The sequence below is a fragment of the Mauremys reevesii genome, linkage group 4 (genome assembly GCF_016161935.1).
Source record: "Mauremys reevesii isolate NIE-2019 linkage group 4, ASM1616193v1, whole genome shotgun sequence".
Taxonomy (NCBI): domain Eukaryota; kingdom Metazoa; phylum Chordata; order Testudines; family Geoemydidae; genus Mauremys; species Mauremys reevesii.
The window spans coordinates 13,927,449-13,952,403 of record NC_052626.1 but is presented as its reverse complement, the minus strand read 5'-3'; the positions used below and the strand labels follow the sequence as shown (position 1 = coordinate 13,952,403).

Below are 24,955 nucleotides of genomic sequence, written 5' to 3'. Positions count from 1 at the left end.
TCTAGTTATCTATATTTAGAGGCTAGAAATTCTTTGCATCACTTGCTTGAGGCTTTAAAATTGAAATAATAAGGGGTCAGATTCATAACAGGGATAAAATAGAAGAGATCTGTTCTTTTATCTCTGAAAATCTACCAACTAGCTGTACAAACTTGTTAGAGACAAGATTGATGAAATAATATCTTTTATTGGACCGACTTCTGTTGCTGAGAGAGAGAAGCTTTCAAGCTTACACGAACTCTTCTTGAGGTACATATACAAACCTGTAGCATTCTCAAGAAAGCAATGACTAGAAGCTTCCCACTCTCATGGGGCAGCAAAAGTGTAGCCAGAGGGAATAGTGGGTACATGGCATGCTATTCATGCAACCTTGCAACACAGGCACAAGAAAACCCTCTGCAGCAATAACACAGGTCTTAAATTATGCAGCTTAGAAGCTTTTAAAATACTTTTCGTCAGCTGAACTGAAAGCACTTTGCAAATGCAGGTAAGTTTTATTATTTCCACTGCAAATGAGGGCACTGAAGTATAGAGAGGTGATAAGACTTGCTTGAGGTCACACAGCAGGACAGAGATCTAGGAATAGGACCCAGTTTAATGCCCTATACACTAGACCAATGGTGCTCAAACTTTTCCTGTTGTGCCCCCGCCCTACCAGTAATGGAATCTCTCCAGGCCCCCTCCCCATGACAGCACAGTTGTTCTCAGCAGAAGAGCTGAGACTGAAGGAGGGGATGGGGCGGAGGTGGGGCTGAAGGCAGGGATGGTGGCAGAACTGGGTGCCGCTCCCTCCTTGTCCCCCTCCCCACTGTGGGGGCTGGCCTGGGCCCCGCCGTGAACTCCCCTGAACGTTCCTCCACGGCCCCCTAGGGGGGAGTGCTGCACAGTTTGGGACCCACTGCACTAGACCATGCTGCTTAAATAAGACATGAGCGATATATGGTGCCTATCCCTGCAGCAAGGAATATTAAATTTGTGCTCACAAGCAAAAGCCGAAGGAGACAGTATGTACATGAAGCCGATTGTACAGAATTATTGTATATGTAAAATAAGGGTATTACTTCCAATGACTGGTGCAGATTTCTTCTGCAACAAATTTAAGTACATCTATCATGACAGAAATTAATACTGTGCAAACTACAACATGTATTTCAATAGTACATATCACCTGCTTCAAAGTAGTTAACTATGAAAACTAAATTGCATTTCATACAGCTTCCAGATTTTCAGAGTAGCCGTTTAAACAAAAAAACCTTAAATTTTTGCCCAACAGTATTATTTTTCTTTAAACATACATCATGGCATATGGCCTCACTTACATTTCTTTGTAGTTCCTAATTTGTCCTGTAAAAACTAAGGCAGAAACGTGCAATTTTTACAGCTTCATAAGAAATGTAGTACCCTTCGCATCCATGAAATACATAGAGTTTTCTAGCCCCACACACAAGTTCTGGGCCTGGAACCAAAATGCTTTCTACCTCTGCAGTATCCATGTGTGAATCTTTCTTATAGTTTATGTTCATCTCTTATGGTTTTGTGCTTACATTTCTTTTTAAACCAAAAATTTTTTTTCAGATCTTTTCATTCATCAAAATGACTTACTTCTGAAAACTGCACACATTTCCTTTTAAATGTAAAAGGACTACAGAGTGCATTTTAAAACTCACTGCACCTACCTCAGCCAAGATCTAACCAATAATTCTTGAGGGTGGTAGCTTTTTTAAAATGTATTTTAGAGAGGAGGTCAAACAATGAGCTAATAATGGAAACTCATTTTCAACCTTGTTAACTACGGAGAGGCTATTGTTGCTCCATAATACCAAGCTGCAGAAGATTACCTCCCAACCTCCCTGTAAGAGCATTTCAGTTCTTGACAGATCCCCTAAGGAGCTGTTTTGGACAGCTTTGAAGTTTGGTTTTATCACACGGTTCAGTTCCTAATGGGTTGCCTTGCTCTCCTGGATGGCACGTTCTTTAGACTCATTTTCCACAATGTTTATCCTTTTATACAATAAGTCTGCCGTGCAAGTCAATGCAAGCCAGAGTAAAGCAGGGGGCATTTTGCCATGCTTCTAAATAGGACTCTTGTTTACATACCTTCTTGATCCTACATTTGTGCATTAGCAACTGTATATTCTCTCCAGTAAAAAGCAATGCAATTCTAAGGCACAACTCTCTTCCTAGGGCTGCATAACAGATCTCAGCTCCAGTATTTGGTTCCGTTTGCTTTACAGAGCCCACAACAGGGGAATATCAGGGTCAAAAATCCCCCCAATGGCTCAGAGGAAAGAAGTTTTCCTTTCAGTTGCAAAGAAGGTGTTTGATGTATTAATGTAAATTGCCTGAGTTTTAGTTCTCTTGGATTCTTTTTGAGCAGTTTCACTTTGAACTGTCTCACTCCATTTTACATGTAAATTTAATTTACTTGTAATATGACATTTTCTTCCTGTGCTAGTTACAGTAATAGTTAGAAGCTAAGAAAACAGATTTCCATTCCACAAGTAGGAAAATGAAGTGTACGTGCCAGTTTTCACTGCCGTGTCAGCAAAACAAAAATATTGTTACATTTACCAGACCAAAATATAATTATTTTAAATCTCTTTTCACATGCTTTAAAGTTCATACATATTTTCATACTTCTTCAGCAAAACAAACTTATCCTGTCCAAAAAAGTGTATGCCAGGACACAGAGAAAAAACTCTTAATTTTACAGAGAACTTTAAAAAAAGGAAAAAAAAAGGAAAGAATCATAAAAGCATTTAAACAATAAGAAAATGTTAGCTAGATAAGCTGCGCACTGATTTTTAACTTACCACAAGAGCAAAGTACACCATAAAGAAAAATGATAAACTACTTGTATAGCCAAGAAAGCCTGTAAAATAACAGTAAAAATAAAAGGCAATTTATAAGAAAATTGATCCTAATGTACAGCTAAAGCTTTACATTTTAGGCATGTTTTCTATTACAGTGCTTGGTATCTGGGGCTTAAGACTCAGAATAACAACATTCCAACTGCCTGTCACAGATCATTTATGTAGTTTTGTAGGGCAGAATTAGAACTGGCTTACCACTAATGGCATGCTGTAAGTAAATGCAGCTCTTTAATGTTCTGCTGTAAAGATTTTATTTTAGTATGGCAGACAAAATACTATTGCAACCCAAGTAACAGGTTAACTAGGCAGGCCTGGAAGGCAGAACATGCTACAATAACTTAAATAGTCCCTACCATCACCAACCCCCTGCCAGCTAAAATAAATAAATAACCCATTAAGGTTTTTAAGTCCTCAGTTGTAATTGCTACTAAAATAGAATAATACTGTCTTCTTTCCTTAAATTACTTACCAATTTTCGGAAGAAGTGCAAGAGGAAAAACAATGCAGACTGAAGTAATCAGTAACAGCACTCTGCCATCAAGATACCATGACCTATTGGAAAAGTTAATTATAAATTGCACAAAGTTCAAAGGCCCTAAAATATACATATACTACTTTACTAAACACTTATCTTGGACAAATAATCCTTAGGAGAAAAATATGCTTTTTTAATTCCGCATCGCTAGATCATCATGCTCACTATAAGGATTTGTATTTTTAAGTTTATATATATGGTTGTATTGAAATGGAGTTCTCCAATGGTCAGAATAGAGGAATGACCAACACTCTAGACAGTTTTCTGGTAGGCAAATACTTGCATTGAGATTGGTGGAAGAGGCCTGATTTACATAGCTGTAATTACTTCTTAATAACCATGCAGGATGCAAAACCCTGAGCTCAGACAAAGTAGTTGATCACAGCACTGGGATTTCCAGGACCATGGTTAAATCTCAACATTTGTACAGTGTGTCAGCTGCAATCTGATTGACTAGTGCTCTCAGAACCACACATCCATATGACCAAAACAAAAGTGGCCATCTCAGCTTCCAACTCTTTTCCCTATCCCGTTTCTCCCACATGATCTTAGCTCATCTCTACCTCCAAGATGCCAAACGCGGACAGCTAAGCTACACACAAGCATACTTACTTTTTTTAAAAAATTAATTATAATGATTTTTTAAAGACCCCATTTCTCCCTTCTGCCCAAGTTTCAGTGAAAAACATGCTGCTAGGTGCAGGCAGCAGAGAGAAAACATCTATATCCATCATATTCAGTCTTCAAATAATGTTTATGAGAAATGTACATTTTCGGAGAAGAGAGACAGAGTAAGGAAAGAAGGGAGAATGAGATTTTTTTTTTTAAATATTTATTGTGGGAGAAGTGGCCAATCATTTCCTAGGGGCACAGATACAAGAAAAGTAAAGGAGAAAAAGGGGGTGAAAGAGCATCTTCTTTGTCATTTACATATATTGCATCAAAGAGGTACACAATGCTTTACAGAAGTTAAAATTCATCCAAAAAGTTAGAGTCCCTTCTCCAAAGAACCTGAAGTATAAAGGTACAAATTGTTATTAAAAACAGTACAGAGGGTGCTCCGGGCTAACCTGGTAATAACCACCATATCCTTGACTGATAAATACCTTCCACATCAGCATTCAGGTTTATTACCTATAAACACCTTGGCCTTTGGCCTTAGAGTTTGTGTAGTCCAGGATATGGTTAGCACTTGATACACAGGCAGCACCCTCAATACATCATTTAAGAAAAGAAGCAGATGACCTGAGTTTATAGAAAAAGTACTATCTATGAAAAATATAGACTGTCAACTACTGGACAACTACCAGTCCTGTTTTTAAAAAAAGTGTTATGTATAGTGAGATAAAAAGCCCAGACTCCACAAGCTGACAGCATTATTGCCAACTGAAGGTCATACTTCCAAGTCAAGTGACCATTTTGCTATGTATTGAAAACTTTTGTAGAAACATTATATTAGAGGGTTTTTTAAAAAAAAAAATGTATTGTTGCCTTGATGTGCCACAGCTTCAGTTACTTTCTAATGAAACTTTGCTATTTGCAGCCCTTAGGAGCAGTGTCAGTTAATACCACCCAGCCTAGGCAACAGCAGAGCTCCAGCAGTAATAGCAGCAGCCATCTTGGATAAATATAGGGCCAGTTTTCTCACTGTTTACAATTTGTCCCTCATGTTTGCTTTAAAATGTTGTATTTACTCAGTACTTTATTGAGGTCATTCCCTGAAAGTGTGCCCCCAATATATTTACATGTCATTTTAATTCACAGTTTGTCATAATTTGTTTCCCACAGGGTGGCTGATGAGCTTTAAAATTAATAGCGGGGGTAAGTAAATGGACCATAAATGCTGCACTAAGTGAGGGGTAAGCTGAAGTACCTCAGCTGCAGTATACAGCGGCATCTCTGTTTTAGCCACATGACTGTCTAGCCCAACAGCTAAACAATCAATAGATTACAGTACCAGTAACCATTGATCAGTTAGGAGGGCAAAACTTTTTTGGTTAGCATGTACTAATCAATACTATTATGTTTGGAAAATGCATTCTTCAAAAAAAGAAAAATAAATAAAAAACCATATAAAATACAACTATAACATATGAAATACAAATCAGAAAAAAGAAAGTATTACAAAAAGATTCTTAAAGTGTTTTAGTGTGAAATATGGAAGTTATGTTTTAGTAAAAATATAAGAATGAAACATCAGTGATCAAACAGCCCCCCAAGCTTTTCCATAAAGTATAAAAATATTTTCTCTCAAAATGAAAGTTTTTAGATTTCCTATAAAACTGGTTTGAACTGTAACTTTACTCCTCTATGATAAAAATGTTCCAAGTATGAAATATGAAGTATAAGTTTTTAGCTGTACTGCAAATGTTTTGGCAAGCAGATGTTCTTTTTTTCCATATTTTAACTAAAAACAGACATTTATAAATTGATTTAATTTCATTCCCAAATAGAACAGGACAAGACCATCATATGTTCTAAATTAGGCTCTTACTCTCAGTCCATATCAGTTATACAACACAGAGGCAAGACAACTTAATTGCATCAATCATATCCTCCTGACAGGGTCATTAAATGTTAACAGAGAGCTCACAAAATACAACATTTTGACGCAGTCTGTGTTTTAAACTACGTTCATGTCATCGTCAAAAAATATATGGAGTTCTTGTTATTCAGACTGATTGAAACATTTCCATTTCCAATTAACAATTGTGTATACTGTACTTTTTTTTTAAATATACAAAATAGGCATTAAGGCACATTGCAAACTATTGTCTTGAGCCTGGAAACACTTATACATTTTTTAAAATTTTATCTACAGAAAAATTTACATGCATACACATACTTTAAATACATTGCATACATGCATATTTAGATCCTAAACATGAATATAAAACTAATTTTTTCACAGATAGTGAAGTTTCAAGTGTGTGAATTTGCTAAACTAACTGAAGTTTAAGATAAACCATGCACCAAAATGAAAGCATATCAGATGCCATATTGACCTAACAGAAACAAAACTGTCATGTAACCACATCTGGAAACAAATTTCCTACTATAATTAGTTAAATCAACCACCCAATATTTATGTCCCTTGCATATTTAAGATTACCTTTAGGTTTGATATTTGATTACGTATTTTGGGTGCTTAATTATTTCCTACAATTTTACAAATTAACTACCAAAGAGGTATATATTAAGGTTGCAACAAATGGACAAAAGGAAATAAAAATATTGAAGGTTCTGCTCCATCATGACAATTCAGGCTGCTGTGTGAAGCTTTAGAGAAAAAGTTAAAACTATATAAAGAAAACTATATAAGTTATAGATGAAGCAAACAGGCATTGGACATGCAGAAAAAACAAGGAAAAAAGTCATAGTTCACTGTATGCACTTTGATTATGGCTTAATCAGTAATTTCAAAATATGTTTTATATATGGAACAGATTATGGGAGTTCGATCATGCCCACAGTGGAAAGATTCCCATTGACTTCTAATGGAAATGGATCAGACCAAATGAACCCTCAGTATGTTTCGGGTAAGATGCATATTCTGGTAGTGTTCTAGTTTTGAACATATGAATTATTTACACGACAACCAGCAAAGTTTGGTGGAGTCTGTATCAGGCAGAAATTTTGGCACATTAAGAAATACAACTCTTTCTTCTAGACTGAAAGGTCTTCAGACAGGGACTGTGTCACTATATACACTTGTACAGTGCCTAGCAGAATGGGACCACATTCCTGATTGGGGCCTCTAGATTCTACTGTCATATGAATGCCAATAATTATGAGAAGATGATTAAAAGTTACTACAATCCTTATTACAAATTTTTTTTGGAAAGAGTCAACTCTGAATGAACACAACCATTATTTAAAAGTAAAGTAAAATCAGTAGTAAATGTCTGGCTATATTGGACTGCAAAAATAAAGAATTTTTTCCATAACACTTACCCAATCAATTCAATATGCTTAATGTCACAGTGCTCAGAGAGGGCTTAAAATATCAGGTTGAAGGTGGAAGATGACATTAGTTACAATGTTAAAGACAACAATTACATCTTTTTTTCAAGCTTATGGCAATATTTTCCAAATTAAAAGCAAATACAAAACATTACCATTTTATACAGAGCTTTAACAGATTAATGACCTCTATTATTTAAAAAAAAGTTTCAGAGTATCACAAGGTGCTCTTTCCCTAAGTGACAACAGTTTTTAATTATAACGATAAAAAAGTATCAAATTGAAAAAGTTCTATTAAGCAAAAACAACATTTTTTTAAAGTAAGCACTTATGTACTGTGTTTGTATCACTCGCATACACAGTCTCTCTCTGTCAGATTTTGTATACTGAGCTTCAGCCCAGAGAAAAATGTTATAACTGAGTGAAAAAATCTCCGAAAATAAGAGTTTGCAAAACATCCATAACACAACCTAAAACATATTGTCATGAATAGTGACAGCACTGTAACAACCAAAATAAGATATTCTAATGCTGAAGCTGGAATGTTTTTCTTAGCTAGCAGAGCCAGTTTTCTTGTGATGGATCTGATTCAGATCTAAAGTACATTGCCTGCTATATACAACTATATAGCTGTACTTCCAAAGCATACTTTCTTTAATGGAAGCCAAGTTGGGGAATTATAAACCATGTTTGAAAACTTGGCATGTTTCTCAAGACAAGTCCAATTATTGAAGCAAGACAACAAATATTTAAATTTGAATGCCTGCTGAGCTCTGTATTGCGGTTTAACAATATGCAAAGTGATAACATGACAGCAGTTTAAACGTTTTGGTTTTTTCTGCCTTCTCTTTTCAAGCTCAGTTCTCAAAAGATTCTTGCTTCCTGATGTAGAAAAAGCAATTTTTTTTGATGGAGTTTTGACTTCAGACCTGCAAAAATCAAGCTCAGAAATTACACGCCTAATTTCCTACTTGGGAATAACTTCACTAAAATCTATGGAGTTAAAGCAATGTGAAATTTATGAAGGAACAGAATCAGGCTCTTAAACATGCCAACAGCATTCTGTGTTCCAGGAACTCCTGTAAATCACTAATTCTTTAGCGTGTGAAATCAAAGGGAAATGTTGGTATCTATACTTCACAACAGAGCTGAACTCCTTCTACAGGACTTGCTTTCTTCCATTATATAATGTTTGAAACATTTTTCTCTTACCCGCTGTCATTTCCACTTATGAATCCTGCAATTGCACCAGGCAGTTCAGATTTAACAATTAAAAGGTAAGATGACATAGCTGTGAATAGAAGTGGAACAGATTTAGTACTGGAATACTAGCATCTCTAGTAATTACAATTAGCATGGCTTGCCCAGAGTGGTTGGAACGTAACATCCCAGCTAGTTATTAGACTCAGTGGCACCACAGACAAAATTAATGCTTCCATTAGAAATATGTACAAATCCACATGCATTACACCCGTTAACTAAAGCAGCAAAGTGATTACTACCACATGAGAATCTTGAAATAAGGAACATTTTATAGGATATTAAAGCAAGATAATAGGAAACAAAACGGAGAAAAAAGGAATTTCTTGCTAAGCTTTCTTCCTTAAACTTGATCTACAACCGATAGCCTGGCTGCAGCATGGTCTCTTCCCCCTTCTTTTATAAATAAAAAAATATCTGTGGGGTACTAAATTATGAGAACAAATCATGACAGTTATTTATATTTAGAAAATATTTTTAAATGATGTGCTTTGATTTTTCTTAAATCAGTCAGTACACTAATATCTAATATACATTGCAACAATTTAGGCAACTACAGGATTGATATATTTTTACAATACAAAATTACTAATATTTCTGGTGAGGAATTATAACAAATATGTAGTCAGCTAGGACTTCAAAGGTTGCCCCTGCCCTGCATACCATGGCCACTAGCAATGTCATGGGAATAACAGACAGAATTCTGTTCCTCCTGCTTAAAAAGCACAGAACACTTTAGAGTCAAAGAAGAATCTCTATTAATTGTCAGCAGCATAGGAACTATGATACACAATTAAGCATTTACGATTCTGTTTAGATGAGGGCAATGATATAGACAAACATATCCCGTTAATCATGACGCTCTGTAAAAAGGCCTTGGGGGTAAACAACAACTCTTACAACTTTCTTTGCTATTACTCATTAATATATTACCTCATCTACAACCCATTAGCCTCTAGAAGAGGCTACTTCTCATGTTACTGTGTCTTCACTGTCTGTAAAGGTTTACATATAGTTCCAAGACCAACCGAAAATTACTCAGTGATTTGTTCAGTTTTATAGTAGCTTATAAGACACACCTAAAACTACCATGAAGGTACCCCTCCACCTTTCAGAACTGAATGATTTTAAGAAGTTGCTGAAAAAGCTTTAAATATTTTTTAAATCTGAAAAACATTTTTTGGATTTAATAAGATTAAAGTTTTACTCCAATATACTCAATTATTTTGGGGTTTTTAATCAACTTAAGTTGAAACCAAATATAGCACATTTCTGAAAGGTGATTTTAAGATTAGACACAGTAAAAAATAAAATAGACTGTTCCAATCTTTAAAAGTTAGTAATCATAGAAGCTGCAGCACTGAAACAGCACTGAAACAGCTGCAGCACTGAAACAGGTGAATTCTGAAGAGAAGGAATGTGGTCTCTATAAAGAAAGTGAAATGTATTAATACAAAGTGACATATACCTACAGCAAAGTTAAATTAAAAACAGTTGCTAGGTCACTAAATAAGGAAATATTCACTTCTTTGTATTAAAAAGCTCAGATTTTTCCCATCTAAAACTGTTTTTCCCAGTTGACACACACAGCTATTGATAAGGCCTGGTGAGAAATTTTATTTGGTGTCACCAATTTGATTCTTTTACTATGGAAATTAGATGGTATGCGCTATATAAGAATATGTATAATTGAATATAATTTTTAAAATATTAGTATTACCATAGGAAAAAGTCAAAGAACGGAATTTTCTGATGCTGACCTACAGATACATGCATACAAAAAAACAGATTTAAAAAACCCCTGAAGTCAAGAAACAGTAACTTACAATTCATCAGTCTCTCTCTTACTTGTATTATACAATTCATTCTATGTACGCAGGTCTGAAGTTTCAGACACTTATCTCCTTCAGAAAGATTTTTTAAAATTATAATTTCTATTGCAACTTCAGCTGTAGAAAGCTTCAGATTAATGTCAAATTTAGTTTTCCTGCTAATACATGATGTCACTCTTCCCATGCATTTCTATTAGCCTCTGGCTAACCATTTAATTGCTTATCCTTTGTTGTGTGCTTACTGTTTGTTTTTCAAATTGGAGTCCTATTTCATTGAATTCCACTCCCAAGAAGGGAGCTAATTGTGCAACAAGAAACTTGCACGTGCTAAACATTTGTATGTATCTTTCTTACTTTCTGTATGTATACAGAATCTAATATACTAATAAATAATCTAACACGCTACTTCAGTTTTCTTGTCCAATTTATGTTCTCTTTGCCTTCTTTCTTTTCTCTAGGATATGAAGAAAATCAGTGCTGAATGTACTAAGTATATTTATACCATGAAGCTTACATAAGATATGAATCTCTCTTTTGGCAACTCATGAGTAAACAGCACTGCACAGGATACCATGCTCTGTTCATTGTTTAAGAGAGTAACTCCAGCTTCTTTTTCATATCAACAAATACAGTTACATATTTCATAGGAAGAACAGCACTTTGGTGAGGCTGAGAAAACCCCAAAGATTTAAATGAATAAATAAAATATTTTTATTTAAATTAAATACAGGTGATTTTTTTTTAAATGAACACACACTAAATTTGAAATTGAAAACCTATGTTAAGGCCTAAATTTATTATAATCTATTAAAATCATGTAAATTAAATACCAAAAATAGTATTACAGAGTACATGTATTCTGCCAAGCTTTAAGAAAGTCAAACCACTGAACTGCTGGAAATCACTGGCTAGGCACCTGGAACCCGAGTTTATTGAAGTGCTAAACCAGCTTTTGACAGCAGTAGCTTCTTCACTTAAATTTATTCAACTAGTTAGGTTCAATGACTAGTTCATTCAAAGTTATGAAATCAACTGGGAACTGAAAAAAGCAGGAAAGCTTGTTTACCTCTCCAACCTTTGAATAATAATTAGGTGTAAGAGGTTGAAATCTATTAGTTCTAAAATCTTGAAGTGACCAGAAACAATCAATTTGATTCACTAACTACAGATGATACTTCATTAAATCAGCTTTAAATGCAAAACATGTTTTGATAAACTTTTTGATAAGAAAAACGTGTGTCCCCACCACTTTTAAGGGAGTCATATATAAAAAAATAAAATGCTGGTTTTGTACATTTAATTGAATTCAAACAGTGCTTGACACAAATCACAAAAATTTAATCTAGTAAATAAGAAATGCATCATTTACCATAACAAAAATTTTAAAATTAAGAATTTGAATAAATATAAATTAAGCTATATAATTGCTTAAATAAATATGTATAGTGTATCCTGACCAGCAAAAATGCACACCAAATTTAGTGTAGAGGCTCTATTTAGTTGCAAATCAACATATTTAACAGTTACCAGCTAGCCAGAATCAACCTCTCTTTAGGAAAATAAAAAGTACAAATGCAAAAGAATTAAAACTGATGATTAAAGTCAGCAAGAAGGAAAACTTGATTTAACACACCCGGTTTTAATATATTAAACAATATGGAAAAAAAAGAAGCTAATCATGGATCCTTTGAAAAAAACTACAAAAAAGTTACTAAAAGAAATCAGTTTGTTGAAACTAAAGGGGGAAAGCTTTCCATTGAGAAGGGATGTAGCAATTAAAAAAAAAAGTCTAACCAATTATTTTCCAGTAAGAAGAAAAAATAACTACAATGTCCACTAGTTTTTGTCCAGTGTCTACTAATAGGAGTAGGAGAGAATCAAAACAGGTATCTTTGGCTACAAAGGAATGATTTTTATGCGATTTCAAAAATGGCAGATGCAGCCATAAAAATCTTCAAGTTATACTGTAAAACTTAAATGCTACCTATACTGGAGAGGACTTAGTGTATAAGGTCATCTCTCATAAGGGGAACAGATGAGCTGGCCATGAAGCTGAGCTGTTCCAAAGCAATTACAAAAGACTACATCATAATCTCTGATTTGTCCCAATAGTAAGGAATTAACATTTGGTTGAGTATTAAAACAGACACTTAAGGGCTCTAAAGAATTATCTATTACATACAAAAAGTCACATTAAAAGAACATTAAGGTTGCAAAGCCAAGCACTCAAAAAATTAGTAAGTGCTAGAAGTAAGGCTGCCTGTGCAATCTGGCTCAGCCCTCTTACATATATATACGGTATGTATTATGACCGCCTTGGCCAATATCATGTAGGAAGTGTGCGGCAGAGCCAAGGAGAGAATTCAACGATCCTGAGTCCCAGTCTAGTGTCTTAAATATAAAAGAATGTCTATTCTCTTCTTGCTTACCCTCTGCTTCATTCGCTGTCTATCTTGTGCATTGAATGATGCAGGGGTCCTATAGAATAAATGGTATGTGATGACGTAACTAGAGACTGTAACATAATTCAGATGCACAAAGAGGCTGAACTTGACAACAGAGATATGGGCATTTCCTATTTTAATTTATGATTTGATTACCTTAATGAAATGATTTTTTTTTTTTTACATAATACTACACTACTACTGGCTGACTCTTTGATCTTTTCTCTTTCTCCTTTTGACTTTGTAATTCAACATTCTATCGGGGGAAAAATTAATAATTCTCACCACCTGTAAGTTATCAGCCAACAGATTCACCACTGTCCTAAGAGCAACAAGTGACAACACTTATCAATATACAGAACTTATTAGCACATTGTGAAATGCTGATGTTGGCTGGCTAATTTGCAGGATAGGATTTATAATGTATAACGTTAGGCTACTTTGCACCAAAAGTTCTTCATTATGTAGTTGGGGGCATCACAACAGGTTTCACTGGAAACACATATGTAATAAATGCATGAGTCATCATTTCTGTACTGTGCATTTATACTGTTTGGCACTCACCATATGAACCCAGATTTAAAAAACCATTATGTGGGGGAGAGAGAGAAAAATTGAGAAAGTCCAATAAATGAACCACCAATCCTCTCAGGAAGCCCAATCTTAAGCCACCTAAATGGCTTTGATTTTTGGTTCCCATAATACTAACTTCAGTTTCTCCTCCTCATCCTACCCACAAACAAGGCATTTTCTGCCAAAGTCTAAAGTAGTGACTTAGAATCAGAATATCAGGGTTGGAAAGGACCTCAGGAGGTCATCTAGTCCAACCCCCTGCTCAAAGCAGGACCAATCCCCAACTAAATCTTCCCAGCCAGGCCTTTGTCAAGCCGGACCTTAAAAACCTCTAAGGAAGGAGATTTCACCACCTTCCTAGGTAACCCATTCCAGTGCTTCACCACCTTCCTAGTGAAAAAGTTTTTCCTAATATCCAACCTAAACCTTCCCCACTGCAACTTGAGACCATTAGTCCTTGTTCTGTCATCTGGTACCACTGAGAACAGTCCAGATCCATCCTCTTTGGAACCCCCTTTCAGGTAGTTGAAAGCAGCTATCAAATCCTCCCTCATTCTTCTCTTCTGCAGACTAAATAATCCCAGTCCCCTCAGCCTCTCCTCATAAATCATGTGCTCCAGCCCTCTAATCATTTTTGTTGCCCTCCGCTGGACTGTTTGCAATTTTTCCACATCCTTCTTGTAGTGTGGGGCCCAAAACTGGACACAGTACTCCAGATGAGGCCTCACCAATGCCGTATAGAGGGGAATGATCACGTCCCTCGATCTGCTGGCAATGCTCCTACTTATACAGCCCAAAATGCCGTTAGCATTCTTGGCAACCAAGGACACACTGTTGACTAGTATCCAGCTTCTCATCCACTGTAACCCTTAGGTCCTTTTCCGCAGAACTGCTGCCTAGCCCCTCGGTCCCTAGTCTGTAGCAGTGCATAGGACTCTGCACTTGTCCTCATCAGATTTCTTTTGGCCCAATCCTCCAATTTGTCTAGGTCCCTCTGTATCCTATCCCTACCCTCCAGCGTATCTACCACTCCTCCCACTTTATTGTCATCTGCAAACTTGCTGAGGGTGCAATCCATTCCATCCTCCAGATCATTAATGAAGATATTGAACAAAACCAGCCCCAGGACTGACCCTTGGGGCTCTCCGCTTGAAACCGGCTGCCAACTAGACATGGAGCCATTGATCACTACCCGTTGAACTCTATGATCTAGCCAGCTTTCTATCCACCTTATAGTCCATTCATCCAGACCATACTTGGAACAACATGTCCACTGCTTTCCCTTCATCCACAAAGCCAGTTATCTCATCATAGGAGGCAATTAGGTTAGTCAGGCAAAACTTGCCCTTGGTGAATCCATGCTGACTGTTCCTGATCACTTTCCTTTCCTCTAAGTGCTTCAAAATTGATTCCTTGAGGACCTGCTCCATTATTTTTCCAGGGACTGAGCTGAGGCTGACTGGCTTGTAGTTCCCTGGATCCTCCTCCTTCCCTTTTTAAAAGATGGGCACTACATTAGTCTTTTTCTAGTCATCCAGGACCTTCCCCGATTGCCACGAATTTTCAAAGACAATGGCCAATGGCTCTGCAATCACATCTGCCAACTCGTTTAGTACCCTCAGATGCAGTACATCCAGCCCCATGGACTTGTGTGCGTCCAGCTTTTCTAAATAGTCCCGAACCACTTCTTTCTCCACAGAGGGCTGGTCACCTCCTCCCCATACTGTGCTGTCCAGTGCACTAGGCTGGGAGCTGACCTTGTTTGTGAAGACAGAGGCAAAAAAAAGCATTGAGTACATTAGCTTTTTCCACATCCTCTGTCACTAGGTTGCTTCCCCCATTCAGTAAGGGACCAACACTTCCCTTGACCTTCTTCTTGTTGCTAACATACCTGAAGAAATCCTTCTTGTTACTCTTAACTTGGGAGGATGTATATTCATATCCAAAGGGCACTGTTGGACAGTTCACATGATTGTTCCTTCCTTATACTTGGGTTGGTGATACCCCTTAAAAAAAATCCCATGGTTGGAAAGAATGAACCTTATTCCATCTGGCTACTTGTTCTCAATCAACTAGTTCAGTTCATTACATTATTACTAATAACTTGCATCTTTATAATGCCTCATGCAAAAAATCCCAAAGCACTTTACAAACTTTATACACAGGAGGGGAGTGAGGTGAGGAAGAGAAACAGACTTTGCAAAAACCCCTCTGTTGAGACACTGATATCTTGGTCAGAAGAGACGAGAGAACTGTGAAGTGGGAGATGGGGAACAGACTACAGTAAGACAGCAGAGCAGTCTTGTCTTGTGGAACTGGGTGAATACCAGATCAGTAAGATGTCTCCTCACAGATTCCAGACAGCACAGAAGACGGAAAGAAAAGTAACAATTGTATTCCCTTGCTAGAGAGAATCTGACCAAGAAAGTCCTGTTCATTTCAAAACACTGAGAAGAGAGGTTAAAAACTAAAAGAGCGGCGGGGAACCTAGTTAAAAGTTACACTACCAATAAATAAATAAATAAATAAAAATTACCTATCACTGAGAAACTGAGCTGGACTGCTCAGTTGAAACTAGATCTTTCATAGAAACTAATGCGACAACAGATCATTTGAACTTTTACATTTCCCTCTATAGGTAAAATGACCTTACCAATAGTCTGTTCTGGCCTAATGGATGTAAGAGAAAGTGTCCATCTAAATAATGTGATGTCAGGCGATGAGAACTGTGAATGTAAGTAGAACTGGAGAGTGGAATGCTGAATTTTTAGTAGGCTAATTCTGTTTGTATGGGGATTTGGAGTGGGGCTGAGAGAGAGGAACATTACAGTATCTCCCTGGATGCCACATCCAATAGGCTGGGGAAAGCTGTGCCTCCCCAAACCGCCCCGTGTGACCCTGCCTACACTCCTCCCCAAAGCCACCTCTTGCTTGCCCTTCCCCCTTGGTCCCAGCCCAGGTGGCAGGCTGCTCCTCTTCAGTGCTGCTGGGACTTGGGGTGGCTGGGGCCACCCTGCGCTCAGGGGCGCACCGCTCGCCCTGCGGTCAGGGAGGGAAGCTGGGCCGGCTGGGGGCTAGCCTCCCCCAGCTGGAAGTTCACCCGCCGCCCATGAGTATCTCCATCTACCCATCTGAAAATCAAAATAATACTACAACCAAACTGCAAAAAGAAGAGGAGCAGAAAAACTAAGTGTGAATGCTACCAAAAATGCTACTTTGCCCCTCATACTGCATGACTCTTCTGTTTATGTCAGTTTCTAAGACAGGGGTTCTCAAACTGGGGGCCATGACCCCTCAGGGGTTGCAAGGTTATTACATGGGGGGTTGTGAGCTGTCAGCCTCCATTCCAAACCCCGCTTCGCCTCCAACATTTATTACAGTGTTTAATATAAAAAACTGTGTTTTTAATTTATAAGGGGGGGGTCACACTCAGGGGCTTGCTGTGTGAAAGGGGTCATCAATACAGAAGTTTTAGAACCACTCTAAGGCATCCATCCCATGCATTAAGTATGTATAAAAATATTACACAATCAAAACAAAGTCTTGAGGGCTCTCCCACTCAATATTTATGAAAAGAATATATTTCCTTTAGCAAAAATCTACAAAATCACTGGAGATGCATGAATTTGGTTTAAAACAGTACTAAAAAACATAGGTTTAGCCCTTGTCTGTATGGGAAAGGTATACTGGTAGAAGGCACTGTGAATATAATCTGCTATAAATTATACCAATAGAACTTCCCGTGTGAACTCTCTTATTCTGGCATGAGAGCCTTTTTCCGGTTTAGCTTATGTCACTTTGGAAGTGATTTAAATAAAGCTGAAAACAGCCACTCTGATTCTGGAATAAGAGTATCCACATGTTGAAGTTATACTGGTGTAACTATGGTGGTTTAAGTACAATTAGACCAGTCTAAGAGGAAAAATATCTCATTAGACAAGCTCTAAATGTATTCAATCTGCAGATAGATTTAAGAATTATTTTTTCTTAAAAGTCTTAATATTTTTTACTGTGTCAAAAATCTCTTAATTACATTCACGGCATTATGAAAATACAGCATAATTGTTCTTACTGGCCATCAATTGTTAATTTAGTATGGCAGTTGACAAACGTGCCCTTATTTAAAGAAGCGCTACACTGGAAATCCTCAGTTTAAAACAATAAGACTAATTAGCTTTTAGGTCAAACACAAACTGCAGTGTGCATTCCAGTTTGTTTAAAAACAGGATTAGATTTTCTGTATTTGGGGGAAATTCAATCCAGTCTTTAGCAAAGAGATGCACTATGTCTGCCCTTCCACTCTATGGGGGTGTTAATTTATTCCAAATAGGTTGGTAGAATATGTACGCTGATGGAAGAGACAAGGATGCAATCCCTGATTTTCTCACTATATTGGCCAGATTTAAATTCCTCTGGATTAGCACTTTTTAAACAAGACAAAATTCTATTTACAATACATTTTGTAATTAAATGACTAAGGAACTCTCAGCAGAATAAAAGATAACTTGCAAAGCAGAAAAATATGACTATCTTGATCACAGGAAACAACTGAAGTTTGAGTATTTTACTTCCACAGTGCAAAATTTGCCACTTGAGCTTTAGTACAAGCAAGATAATGCTGTAATTTTATATACAAGTTACGTAAATTGCACTACGTACAAATTAATCACTGGAGCAATAACTATGTTTAACCAACCTTATACAAGTTATAAATTACTTCTGCCCTAATTTAGGCTTCCTCCAATTTTCCCCACTGTCTTAACTGTAATAAATGTAAATCCAAGTAAAATCTGAAAAAAAGTCCCTCTCTTCAGCATAACCAGCCTCATACTGCTAATTAGCAGCACTTAAAAAATACAAACAAAACCCCACCACAACTCCATGTTCATGCTGTGCTCTGACTGGCCAGCAGATGGCACTGAGAGAGCATTGCTGGAAAAGCACATTACTCACACCCACACCTCTACAAAACCCCCAAATGTCTCTTATGCAGACCCTTTCCTAGATTTAGCTCTTTTTAGACTTAAGAAAACAGTCTGCCAGATATTGACTATTTTAACTGCAAAAAATCCCTAAACAAAAAATAAGAAAGCAAGATTTTAATATTTAGTAATGTATTCAACATAATTTATTGAAATTTGCTACAGTTTAGTCGAATGTCTTCATGTGTTGTCCATTTTATTCATCATATTAACAGACTGTAAATGTAACTCACAAGAGAATTAAATGTCTGCGATATCTGTAGAACGTCTGTTTAAAATGTATAGTATGCAAGCAAACAACATAGATCAAGATAGAGCTAGGCTTGCAGGATGCAAAACCAATACCATAACTAGAGTTTCCTTTCCCGGTACTCTTTGGTGTTTATCAATTTCTCTTTGCATTTAGTTTAGAATCTGACTGGAAACAGTTTTTGATGTTTTCAAAGAGGAAATAATTTTGCACCTTTTGAGAGCCAGCTGAATGCAGGTAAATAATTTAACTTGTAGAAGGCACAATTGGAAACAACTAATTTTCTTCAGCACTAGAATTTGCTAAATCCTTGTACAATGAACTGTTGCTTTCACATACGTTTGATTTGGGAAACTTAATTCCACGGAGCTGCAAATATTGATCATTTGGATACAATAAACAAAAGCAGGCAGGTAACCCAAACTGATCTTTAACAAAAGAATTCCACTGTGCACCTCAGACTATTGTTGTTCCAAAAAAACCCTGTGGAGATCATTTATGTTCAACTGCAGTATTTAATTCCAGCTGCTACCGCATATAGTATTATTAAATTCATGTTCTCAAAATTTCCAATTTGTTTCTATCTATCAAAACTTCCAGGTTCCATGTGATCAGTCATACCTCCCTACCGCAATGATCTTCAGCTAGTGCCAGTCTTTAGCCTGGAGAAATATGCTGTAAAACTCTGCCCACACAATTCCTGCTTTAGACCTCAATGCTGAAGCTTTGTTAGTGCTGGCAACAGACTGTGAAATGCTCTTGTGCAATACTTTATTATGTGTCTCTCCATTTCCCACAAATCTTGCTAAAATACTTCACTCTCCAACTTCATTCATTATATATGCTGTCATATCCCTACTGACACACACACACTTTATTGCAGGAGAGGACAATTAATCGGAGGGTATTTTTTAAATGGGAAATCTTTGAGAGCTTTTCCTTGGGGAAGAATTCCTTCTCATTGTCCTGCCCCCTTCCATGGAGTAGCCGCCCACAAACCTGGCAGATCCTTCAGGATCTAGGGAACCCACAGGATGCAGAACCCTGGATCTGGCCCAATGCACCCCACTCACTGCTACACAGCCACACAACTCCATTGGAGCTTCAATAGCAGGGGCTCCCTCTAGATTTGGTTACTTCTGGAAAGGATTATGTAACAGAACAGATAAACATTGATGGGTTTTTTTAAATTACAAAATGGATGTTTTTAAAATGTCAAATCTGATTTTTTAATTTAAAATACATTTTTCTTTTAAAAATTAAACCTATTTCAAATTAAAATTACAACCTTACTATACTCTATTAAAATCATTTAAATTAAATAAAAAAACATTCAAACAGTACATCTTTGCTGCTGAAGTTTCAAAGAAAGTCATACCACTGACTCTCTTTGAAAAAATCACTGAATAAGCACTGGAACCAGAGTTTGTTGAAGGGCTAAATCAGCTTTTGACAGCAGTAGCCTCTTCTGCAGGTGCAGAGATAATTTCTTCATTTCAGTTTGTCCCACATCCCACTAGTTCAGTTCAACAACTAGTTCATTCAGTGTGAGAAACCTGTTGGGAACTGAAAAAGCAGGAAAGTTTATTTTCCTCTTCCAATCTCAGAATAAAAACAAGGTGTGATAGGAGGAGATCTAACAGTTCTAAAATCTTGAAGGTTATGGTGACTAGAAACAATCAGTTGACTTCATTAACTACAGATAATACTTTTTGTTTAATTTTAATTTAATTTAATTTATATGTTTATATGTAAAACATGTTTTGATTAACTTTTTTCCTTATGTGGCTAGCACATATAATTTTAACAAACATTTTTAAATGATGATTTTGTAGATTTTAATTAAATTTCAATTTCCATCCAAATGTAGTTTGACACAAATCTTAAGTAAAAAAAATATTAATCATCTAAAAAATAAGAAATGCATCTCAACATAATAAAAAAAGTAAAAATCAAGAATTGGAATAAATGTGTGTTATATAATTGCTTAAATAATGTGTATTAGTATGGTATATCCTCCTGGTTAGCAAAAAAGTACCAAATCATACTATAGCAGGGCTAGTCACCTCCCAAGTGTTCCCTCATGGCCAGAAGTAGCTCTGTGGCACCCTGCCCCAGTGTCCCCTCTTGGGTAACTGAAGGACTCCATACAGTCTTATCCTCTAATCCATCAACATGGTTTATTACCAGAACATAGTTCAAAACAGTCCATAATAAAATCCCAACATATATTCCATTTATCATTCCAGTGCAAACATACATTTAAATCCCAACACATCTTTGTCCCTCGATGCCACATATACCACACACTGGCACCTTTGGCCATGGTCTCTTTGCCAGTTCTCTCCTAACCCTCTGCCAGGATAGCCATCCCAACCCCTCCAACTGGAGTGCAACCCTGCTCTTCCCAGTGGAATCATCCACATGTTGGGAAATCATTCTTGCCAGAATAGCATCCCTCAACTCCCTCTGGCCCTCTCACTATTCCCTAAGGTTCAGCCTTTCAGTGCAGAGACATCAGTCTTGGCTCCAGCTTGGAAACAGCAGGCACCTGCTGCCTTCAGCCCTGGCTCTCTGGCTTGAGGAGAAACCCCTCTTGCTGCTCTCCTTGTCTTCAGCTTTCTCCCAGGAACCAGTCAGTCTTCTAGCTCTGGCACCTCTCATCTGCCCCTCTCCCAACTGACTCACGTCTGTGTTCTAAGGCAACCCTCACTGGCTCTCTTTCTTCTCTAGGGCTCAGATAACCTCTGTTAAGCCCAACTGAAGTGAGCGGAGGCAGCACAGGTACCATCCCTGCTCCTCTTAAAAGGCCAGTGTCACTCTGACACATACTAACCAATGAGAATGAACCATTCTTTTTCAAATTAACTAAAGAGTATAAATGCAGGACAAGATTAAAATCAATTATGTAAATCAAGATTTCCTGTTTGCTGATTTAAATAAAAAAAATCAGTGATTTAAATCAATCCACCCTGTTATGTAAATAAGTGAATACCACCTGGTGCTGTGGTAACTAAGTATCTTCCTTAGGACAAAATGATTCTTCCCTCTCTCCTCTACACATGCAGACTGAGAACAGCGTGGAGAGCCCTTCAGCTAGGATGTGCGTAGATGGAATAGGCCACAGTCCTCCTCCCCACTTTCAGCATGGCAGGCCTGGGATGTACACCTAAAGGATCATTCCATGCATGGATCTCAGGACGAGGTGGGAAGTGAGACAGTAAAGGATGTGGATGGGCTAACATGATGATCTGGCATCGTGCAACTTCCTATCTACGGCCTAATTCTGCAACCCCTTCTCATGCTAAGTAGCATTTATGTGAATAATCCCATTGAAGTCAGTGGGACTATTTGAGTGAGTAACTATTACTAGTATGAGTAAAGACCTGCAGAACTGGCCCACTGAAAGTCACAAAATACTGACTAAGGGAATCAGCGAGGATACCAGATTAGCCTGAATCCTCCCACTCAACCTACTAGTGTTAGCTCATTAATGAATATCTATAATATAGCAACACATTCATGTTGCTATCAAGACAGCTTGGTAAGTATTTCCATTGTTTTTTAATTGCTCTCTATTTTTGAAGTTTATATTACTCAAGTAAAAATTTGCTTGAAAATAAAAATCTTTAGGCCGTAGTTTTGTTGTTGTTTCGTTTTTTAAAGAAGTGCAATTTAAATGTGGCTATTTCAAAATGAGCAGAGTAAAAATATTAATAGTTTAAGAAGCTTTTTAAAGCTTACAAAACTAAAAATAGCTGACAAATTTTAATCGCTAGTCTGTACAGGTCCTCAGCTAGTTTTTGGTACTTAAATGGACTATTTAATTGGCTCTACTTGAGTAAACAACAGGCACCATCAAGACTTGTAAATGTGGAAAAAATAAAAATAGTTTAAATGTTGATTTAATCTTCACAACAACAGTATAAGAATTGAATAATCGTGTTTAAAAACTTTAGAATGACAAATCCCAAGCACTATCCCTAACTTTGAATTCCCTGGCTTCTGATTGCTTATGTCTCAACTTTAACTTTTAAAATGACTATTAAAGAGATTTTTTTTTTTAAGGCTGATTGATCCAAATTTGAGTTACTATTCCTTTTCTTATAGCCGTTTGTAAAAACCATGCAAGTTTTTCTTTGGTCAATGCGTCTTTGCACAGTAGTAAAGTCAGCATCCCCAAATAAACAAACAAACCAGCGGGTGTGTGCAATAAAGTTATTAAAAATAAGAAGTTTGCTTTCAACTCTGCAAGATGTCTTTTGTTTTGAGTTTTTTTAAACAAAATATAACCATGAGAAAAAGTTTTTTAAAGATTATGAAAAAATAAATAATAAAAAACAAACCCAGAACACTGAAGGCATCTTTTTAAACATGGTAAAAAATAAAAAAAAATAAAAAAACTCCACTCCAACTGAGTGTAAATCACTTTCATATATTATGATTACTTTTAGAAATAATGATACCACAGTAAAAAATAATGCCTAACCTACATTCTGAAAGTGCCAATAATCTTCTTTGTAATGAGATTCCATATGATGCAATATTCCCAGCTCTGATGATGGAAGAGGTAAACGGAGACCATTTTATTTCTAGTCGTATTCTGAAATTTAAGGCATTGATACAGCTTGCTGGATGCAAAGAAACAAGGGTGGGGAGACACACCAAAGAAAGGGCTGAACATAAAGAACTCCATACTGATAAATCTAGAGGCATCCCTTCAGGACAAACTAAACTCAAAGGCCTGATCCCTCTCACTGAGAAATCCATGGAATGGGACCAAAAAGGCAAGAAAACTTCCTGTACCTTCATTGTCTCCTCAAGGGTCAAGAAGATGGAGTTTTGATGGGGAGAGGCCTCCTAATCCTGGGAATCTGTTAGATACTAGGAGAGCCAACTATAAGGATGACTCCTGACACCGCACAGCTTCACTAGCTCCCACCTTTCCCCTGGCAGCACACTTCCAAAGAACCATGCTGCCATTGGCTGAGTCCCTTTGAGACTGTAGAAATAGCAGTTGCTGTGGAGGGAGGATTCACTGAGAGTGAAAACAAAGCTCACAGCTGTTTTAACATGTACATCTATAGGCTGATCAGGAGGACGTGGACAACAGACAAATCCCTACTCCTCTCATCCCCCATGGAAGCTGCACTCCCCCATCCCCACCCCCAATTAGACAAGGCAGAGTCCCTCTTTATGCAAAGGGGGGTGCTTTTGGTCTACACTGATTCAGTTAGGGATAGGTGATTTTTCACTATCTGTGAAATGGGTTAATCTTTGCAAAGAACTTAAATATATGAGGGCAGAAAATACTTGTGCCACTCTCCTATACTCCTTTGCACTTAAATCCTGAGAACCAAAAGACAGAGGATTTGGAAAGTGACAGGCATTTTTAAATACTTGAAAGCATGTTTTCCAGTTGTGAAAGCTGTTCCTTGAATTAACCTATTAAACAGAAATGAAATTCTTGGCAGAACAGGTCAAGATCTCTGGCAGAGAAGTCCATTGCAGAAGATGGAATAAGTAGTTTGATAATATCCAACATACAACAGCTTGGGCCTCTAGCATGACTAAACTGAGTTTTATTAAAAGTGACACACAGAGAAGGTTATGAACTGTTATGGGGATGAAATAAGACTCAAATTTCCTTTGACCACACAGCCTTGTACTAGATCCCAGAGTCACCTGAACCTTCACTATGTATCCCCTCTTTGTCTTACAGCATTTATTTAGTGGTCCAGTCAAATGGGAAAGGAAATTTAAAAATCTGTTCATAGCTACATAACATCCTCTAAAACCTGCATGAATAAATAATCTTTAGACCTTGGAATTAATGTGTTCGCTCCTGTCTGGAATTAATTCCAGGATTTTTATAGCCATTTAAATTAAGTAGTTTCCATTATTAGCAATTTTAGTAAAGGCAGGCCAATCATAAAAATCAGTCATTTGGTCTACTTCTAGGTCCATTTTGCAATGAGTCCAGGTACTCTGCTAATCACTGTTTGTTCTTTATAGACAAACACTGGAACACTGTTTCCCTTAGTCATTATAAATGACTGTCTGCATCCTCTTTCCTAATCTTTTTATTTTGTTTTCAGCACATTTCCTGCTTTCACCCAGAAGAAAGAATCCAGTTTAAACCTGAGCATTCCACATAGTCAGTCAGTCTCTTCTAACTCTACCTTTTAAACCTACCTTCTTTTGGACTCTACTCTTAATATTTCTGTGACTACTCCTACTTTA

The 24,955-nt window shown here is 37.0% G+C and overlaps 1 protein-coding gene across 8 annotated transcripts in view; it reads right to left on the bottom strand.

Annotated features, from left to right (window-relative positions):
- SLC38A6 (solute carrier family 38 member 6) overlaps positions 1–24,955 on the bottom strand; it is a 50,249-nt gene that overhangs the window by 11,542 nt on the left and 13,752 nt on the right. For all 8 annotated transcript variants that reach the window (XR_005597571.1, XR_005597572.1, XR_005597570.1 and 5 more), the window contains exons 6-8: positions 8,584–8,662; positions 3,343–3,425; positions 2,814–2,872 (exon numbers count right to left, since the gene is read on the bottom strand). Coding sequence is in view for 5 of the 8 variants with exons in the window: in XM_039534665.1 (XP_039390599.1) it covers positions 2,814–2,872; positions 3,343–3,425; positions 8,584–8,662 (221 nt within the window). In the remaining 3 variants the exon portion in view is untranslated. The remainder of the gene's footprint in view (positions 1–2,813; positions 2,873–3,342; positions 3,426–8,583; positions 8,663–24,955) is intronic.